We start from the raw sequence: 7,553 nt of genomic DNA on the forward strand, positions 1-7,553 counted from the left end.
ATCCCCTGCTGGTCTTCGCCCACGAGGGCAGCGGCTCCCCCGCCGGCTCCGTCAGCTCCCTCAACTCCTCCAGCTCCGGGGACCAGAACTACGACTACCTTAACGACTGGGGGCCCAGGTTCAAGAAACTGGCGGACATGTACGGGGGAGGCGAGGAAGATTAAACTGACCTCACGTTATTTAAAATAAAAAAAAAAAGAAGAAAAAAAAAAAATTTAAAAAAAAAAACAAACCCACAGACGACAACATTAACAAAAAGAGCCGATGCAGAGGCAAGAACTGTACAGATGTGGCATCTTTTTTAATTAATATCCCCTGCTGACTGTATTGTTATTTTTAGTGGTGATATAGGAAGTTTCTTTTTTTTTTCCTTTTTTTTTCCTTTACAATTTTTTTTTTAGACTATTGAGCTGTCTCGCATGAACACTTGTCTCTGCTGCAGGTTTTTTTTTGTTGTTTTGTTTTGTTTTTTTTAATGTCAGCTGGGATATTGCTCGTTTATCTGCTTTATGACTAAAGAGAGTGAAAGGCACTCTGTCTTAACTTGAATTTCTTAGAACAGAAGCACTGTTTTTAAAAAATATATATATATATTTGAAAGTGCCTTTTGGTGCATGTATCAGATTCCCTTCAATCTCAGGAGTGATGAAAACAAACATACAACCATCCTGGGCAGCACTCCCTGTGACCCTAAGCCAGTTCTAGCTGGGAAGGAGTTAACAAAAAGGAACTGTGGAGATTGTTTCTTTTTTGCCTTTTTTTTTTTTTAAGGGGGTGACTCATTCTGGGGTGGAAGAGGATGGGGGGGTGGGGGGGAGATGTTTTGAGTGGAACTCTTAACAGCCATCTTTAAGCCTCAGCAGGTGGTGAACTAGTCATCATGTTGTATATAATTCAGTGTTACCAGATGCAAAATACCGACTGGGGGCTCTGCTGTCACCTGGTCACACTCAATGTAGCTGCATAGAACTATAGCATTGATAAAGCCTTTGGTTATTGCAACAGAAATCTCCGACAGCCCTTGCCTGAACCCTGCAAAGTAAATCGTGAAATGACCAAAGGCCCCTTTGTTTGTTTTTATGCTATCGGCGTGTTTTGGCTCCCACGACCTCTTGGGTGATGTAAATACCAGCTGGGTTAGGTGGTGGGGTCCCACATCTCCGAGGATGCCTGCTAGCGTGAGAGCCGATGCTCTTTTCCTCGCGTAAGGCAGGGCTTTGGGTAGCGGCTCCGCTGGAGGCCGGGGCAGTGCTAAGGGCAGGAAGAGTTTATCAGCACTTTTGCCATCCGTAAGTATGAAGTTAGTCTAGTACAATATTAATGCCTTGGAGCATTAGTAGCCAAAGCTCAATGACATCGTGTAACTCAGCTAATGTGTGTCCTTTCTCTTTGATGGGTAGGTGCTGCTATCTGTAGTAAACGTTTTTTTTTGGAGAAGTGCAACGAGGGCCTATTAAGTATCTTGTGGTTAATATGCTCAAGCATTGCCAAGTAGGCAAGAGGTTTTGCAGCATCCAGGCGTAATTCAACATCAGTATTATAAATGGTAGCATACTACCTAGTTTATGTGTAGGGTCAGTTTAACCAATAACAAATAGTTACTAGCTTTTTTTATTACATTTTTCCTTTACTGATTTGGACTAGTGGGTTTATGTCTAATGTTTGTAAAATGATTTAGACTGCATGGGTGTGTAATATAAACCACATTTAATGGATTATGAGCCACTTAATTAATGTGCTATGAAATCTTGGATTACCTGTGTTTTATATTCTGCAGACGATTTTGCAGTGGGTTCGCTAAAACTTGTAAAAGTGCTTAGATATATTTTCATTTAAATCCAAGAATGTGCACAGTATTGGAAGGTGATTATCCAGGGGATAATCACGCTTTTTTTGATATCTCGATTAATTCTCAAGTTGAATGCTAAGAGTTAAAGGGGGGGGTGGGGGGAGCGAGCGCGTGCACGCGAGAGAGCGGGAGAATGAGAGGACGAGAGCTTGCGGTGATGAGTGGACGTCGTTTCAGAGGGTATACTAGGCTGCAAGATCGTCTCTATAGATTTTTGAAATGCTCCTAGTGCATTTTATATTTCGTTGTATGATATTTTCTATAAAATGCAATTTCTGTAAATTAATGAGCATTTGAAATGTGTCTTGTATGAAGTGGAATGTGGTCAAAGTCTGCCCGAGGGGACTCCAACATTACCGGTATGTTATTAACTACCAAGGATGTGATCTTTCTTTTTTGCCTTGGTCGGTCAGTCGGTCGGTCAGTCGATGGGTCGGTTTGTCATTTCACAGCTCAGAGCGTGACCACACGCTCACCCAAGTTTCTTGAGGAAACCAGGAGGTGATGGCTCGGACCTCAGGAGAGGGACGGCTCCGATGGCAGCAGCAAGGTGAGGACGTTGCGCCACGGGCGCGGGCCAGCAGCACGTGCCTCGGCCGGGATGAAGTGCAGTGCCTGGCAAACTGCCGGCACCTGACACCTTTCCAAATTCCCATTCCGTAGCTGGGAGCTCGGTCATCTTGTGTGACCACTATGAAAGTCTTAGTTTGCTTCTGCCATGTACTGTCCACCTCCTCCTGGCTGCCCTCGGCAAACCTCGCAGCCCCTGTCCTCCAGCCGCCGGGTGCGGGTGGGCTGCGTTGCCCTGCAGCCTCTGCTCTTTACCACAGACAGTCTTGATTCTTCCCATTTTCTTTCGGAAAAGCCACGGGCTGGAGTATTTCACCATCTGGGCTTTGCACCTCCACAAACACACCTCCTGTCAGTGTTTTGTATCCATCACCTTAACCTCATCACCAACTCAGGAGAAGGACGTGGCTCGAGGGCTGGGGCGATGCCGATGGTTCTCCGTCCACTGGGTTGCTGCCGCTGCCTGCCGGCTCCGCGCGGCTCCTGGGATGCTCGTGCAGCTCCTGCAATGCCAGCCAGCTGGGTCTCCACTGTAAGCCGTGCCGTACAATCTACCTGGCACTGCTTACCCGAGAGCAGTAGCTAAATCTCTGCTCCAGAGCGCTCGGTGCTTGATGTCTGCTGCAGCCTTGGCTGGGGTGATGGATTTCAGGTAGGGAAGGAGATGGCAGCGGTGTGGGATGGCTGCTGCGGGGCCAGGGCCGGAGGCTGTAGGGGCCGGTCGGCAGAGTGCATCACCCTGCTGTCACCCAGGGGGACGTGCCGTGCAATGAAAGGAGCTGCTTGGCCGTGAAGGAGATGCTGTCAGACTTCAGCTTGTCTAAACATTTCAGGTTTTTAAGAACATTTATGCAACCTAAGTCAAACAGAACTGTTTGAGTGATTAAAAATAAACCAACCTGTTTCCATTGGCGACTTTTTTTTAAAATCAGCGGGTATTTTTTCTGCAACACTTGCAATCCAGCCATTCCAACCCCACAAGCCTATAAATCAAACCAACTAGTTTATTGTCTTTTGACCCAGTTCTGCTCAGTCTCCCTCTGCAGGACCTCCTCCTCTTCTTCCTCCTCTCCCTCTTCCACCTTCTCCTCCCTGCATCCTCCACCACTGAGCTTTACAGCCCCACAAGTAGCAGCAGCATCGGGCCCCTTTCCTCGCAGTGGGACTGGCAGAAGGTAAGCGAGGAGCACAACGAGCAATGAAAATAGATCACTTTTTGCAAACCTTTTTGCTTGTTAATATTACTTACGGTTTGTAACCCAGCTAAGAAAACTTACATTAATCCAAGGGATTCCATTGGAAAGGTGACCGTGCCATTGCTCTGTCCCCCCACTCTGATCCTCGTGGATGTGACATGGCATTGCCATTTGCGGCTGGAGGTGACGGTGGCTTACAAGGAGCCAGGGTGGGGAAACAGCAACTTTGGCTGAATGTACAGTTGCTGTTTTTTCTTGCAGGCCACAGAAGTGGTTAATGCATTCAGACCAGAATCCTTGTTCTCTGACTAATCTGAACTAAAGCATTAAACATAAACTAATTAAGGACATGGTGCCCACGCATTCGAGTCCCCAGTCTTTGCACACCACAAGGCGGTGGGGAAGGACTTGCTTTCAGGCAGGTGGAGGAGAGCCCGTCCCCGAAATACCAGTGTCACATCCCAATACCCCCGTAACCCGTAGCACTGCCAGGGGACATCACCACAGCTCTCCGCACTGTCTAAGGGACAGGAACGATGAGTTCCCACGGGGTCAGGGCATGCCAGACACCTCCTGTGGCCTCCCTACCTCCTAGGCATGAAGATTGCACATCCCCAAGCCAGGGACCGTGCAGGTCCAACATCACTGCTGTACCCGCGGCCGCCTCCAGCAAAGCGTGGCCCTGCGGCCTCGGTGCAGCTCCCGTCTGGTCTATTTATTATGTAGCCTGTAAACAGGGAGAAGCATCAGTCACAGAAATGCTTTGCAAGGCAATGAGGAGATTCAGCAGGTAACTAATGACAGTAAATAGGCAAGTCTCTTCTAGGTGTCCTATGTGCTAGTCAAGCTAGTTTTGCTTCTGGTTTTGCGTTATCTTTTTTTTTTTTCCTTTTTTGTTGGACCAGGCGATGCCGTCGGTGGTTGTAAGGCGGTGGGGGGGGGAGTTCGCTCCCCTGCAGCTGAGCCCCTTTGGGCTTCTTTCAAGGGGGTTTTAGGGATGGTCGGGTGAATCCAGCCTCCAGGAGTAAGTGGGATTAGGAGATGGCTGTATCGTCTGCAACTGCTTTGCATAGGGTAGACGTTTGGGCATTGGAGAATGGTAATGGTCAGTGCAGGGTCTATACAACACAATATGCCAAGATTGCAACTTTGTTTAGTCTCAAAAAAACATATTAAAGGTAAAATACGGGACTTTTATTTGTGATGTCTTTTGGAGCTCTTCATTGTAAGTGTGAAAAAAAAATGTTGGGGGGGGGAATGCTGTATAACGATGAATGCGTATGTTTAAAACAGCAGCTAGACAATGTAGGTGTCTCCCACGCAAAGTTAACTCAGTTTCATGGGGAAAATAAAAGTTCTTTCCAGTACACACCAACCCCATATACAATTGCTCACACAATGTGTACATAATGTAGTTAGTGCTTGAAGCTACAAATCAAATAGGGGAAAAAACAACAACATATAGGTGTATAATTGGAGCACTTTCTCTTTTTTTTTTTAATTTTAATTATGATTTTGCATGTTTCCTTTTACAATGGAGAAGCTGTGTAGCAGCCCGCATGACTGTGGTTGTTCTCAAGGAAGACTTCTGCTGTTCCGCTGTATTCACGCTGAAGCGCAAAAGCAGTTTGCATCCGTTAACCCAGTTCAAAAACCTTTTTTTGTAACTGTCAACAGCACAAATATTTTGTATTGTTGTTTGTACCATTTTTGTACCAAAAACAAAAGAGGAAAAAAAAAAGGGAAGAAAGTAAATGTTTTCAATGTGTTTTTAGTGCCACTGCAATCTTGGTTTCCAAACTGAGTAACAGCTTTGCTGATTTATTGTGTATCAAAGCTGAACTGGCGCACTGACGCCTGGCTCCAGTGTAATAAAAATAAAGTCCCCCTTTTGAATAGTCTCACTTGCCTTTTTTTTTTTTTTGTAATTTTGGGGGTTTTATTTCATTTTCCTTCCCCACACGCACACCCCAGCTCATTCGCCGCTAACGGCAGACTTTTACCCTTGCAGTGAGCCAGTAAACAGTGGCCTGGTTGCAGGTGTGGGTGCACATACACAGACATCAGTGGGGTTTTCGGCGATCCCGGGTGCTTCTGCACTCGTCTAGTGGTGGGAAATTTGCATTCATTAAAGCAAGAAGCGGGGCTCGCCCTCAGCCCACGTAGTTGTTTCGAGCAGCAAGGAGGCGGTGGTGCAGGTTCCTCCCGCAGCCCGATGCGGACGTGTTTGTGCTGCGCCGAACTGTTGGTGCAAATCACTCGGGTGGTGATTTCGCTCCTGCGACACAAGATCTTCGTGCTTTAGCACAATTCAGGCACGTTCAGGGGTCTTTACTTGCTAGCACATTGATAACTGCCCTGGCTGCTGCATCAGGACATCCGGCCCCTTCGCCTGCCCGCTGCCCTGCAGCTCGTGCACGTGAGCTGCAAGACACAGAAAAGCAGCCAGCCCTTTCACTGCCAGGGAACAAGAATGGTTCAAAAAAGTCTAGGGAATGACTGAGCACCCTGGACTCACTGGTGCCCAGCAGAAGAAGCCTGAGCTTGCTGCTCCCAGCTGTGTTTCTCCACCTTGTCTGCACGTGCAGGAGCAAAGCTATGATGGGAGACGCTGCTGTGCACGTAGCAGAGAGTGTTGCAAACTCCTTCACGTCGGCATTACTGAGTACAGCAGCACTTCTCTGCATGCACCTCCTTTAGGGCCATCGGCTTCTTGCTTTTCTAAAGCTGCTCTTCCCTTGATTTTTCACCAGGAGCCCTGGGAGGGGGGCACAAACACCTTGCTGCGAGGCTGAGCAGCAATTGCCTGGTACGCAATTAGCAATTAGCGCTGGCAGCAAAGGCTCGCGTCATCCTGGGGACTTCTGCAGGGCCTGAGCGGATAGCAGGGTTTCCATCACCGTCACCCCAACATCAACCCACATATGCCATGAGTTAGCGAGAGGCCTCAGCAGGTCCCGCAGGCTCTTGGGGCTGAGCAAGGGCCGGGAAGGACGCGTGGTTCCAGCAAGCTGTGGAGCTATCCCAGCCGAGCATGCGGAAAGCAGCGCTGGCTCATTTTTAATAAACATTAAGATGAATGCAAATCCTGTACATGGCAATTTACTTCCCCGCGGAGTCAGCTAAGAATATTTTATTGCTAGTTTTGCTAATTCTCAAGCTGTTCTGTTTCTTAGAATTATCTTTAACTACTGAATAATGCAAGACTGTTGCTTCACAAATATTAGTTTCTGCTATCTGTGGAAGTCTGGGCTCTCATCGTCGTTTTATTAGGCTCTTATCTGCCTGCAGAAAGTTTTGTTCCTCTAATGATTTATCTGTGTGCTTAACTTCGACCATGTGAATAGTTGTACTAAGCTGATGGAAACAGCTGGCCTCCCCTAAATCCATGGACTTTTGTACCAAAATTAAAAATAATAACAATTATTGCAGTTATTATTATAGGCTCTTGGGTTGGGGTTTTTTTTCTCCCAAGCCAAAGGCAGACACCAGAATTTGCAATAGAATTTGTCTCAGATCAAACTGAAGCACACAGGGATTTTTTTTTTTTCCCCCAATAAATGAAATAACTGAACTTTTCTTTGTTTTCCAGACTAAAACCTTTGCATTACCAAGACCTTTTTTCCCCCAAATCTTTCTAAATAGAGAGCAGTCTTTTAACCAAAACCTGAGTTAACAGACACATTAAGCAGTTTTAGGTGACCAAAAAAACACCCCAAAACTCTATATGCAATATTACACTACTGTCAAAACAGCCCCCAGGTGGGCGGAGGAAGCAGCGGGAAGATTAAATGCTTTTATTAACCACTGGCTAAGCTGTCTTCTTGTCTCAAAAAATTAAAAAAAAAAAAGATAAAGAATCCAAAGTCCTTTTATTTTTTCAAATTCCTTCCATGTTTTCCTGGTTTCGGCTGGGATAGAGTTAATTTCCCTCCTAG

General features: G+C 46.6%; 1 protein-coding gene across 1 annotated transcript in view; it reads left to right on the forward strand.

The window, feature by feature from the left end:
• Nucleotides 1-164, forward strand: part of CDH4 (cadherin 4, type 1, R-cadherin (retinal)) — a 188,882-nt gene extending 188,718 nt beyond the window's left edge. The window contains exon 16 of the mRNA XM_009326875.1: nt 3-164. Coding sequence (XP_009325150.1) covers nt 3-164 — 162 coding nt within the window. The remainder of the gene's footprint in view (nt 1-2) is intronic.
• Nucleotides 165-7,553: the final 7,389 nt, after the last annotated feature.

This window comes from Pygoscelis adeliae, unplaced genomic scaffold (genome assembly GCF_000699105.1).
Source record: "Pygoscelis adeliae isolate BGI_AS28 unplaced genomic scaffold, ASM69910v1 Scaffold286, whole genome shotgun sequence".
NCBI classification, from domain to species: domain Eukaryota; kingdom Metazoa; phylum Chordata; class Aves; order Sphenisciformes; family Spheniscidae; genus Pygoscelis; species Pygoscelis adeliae.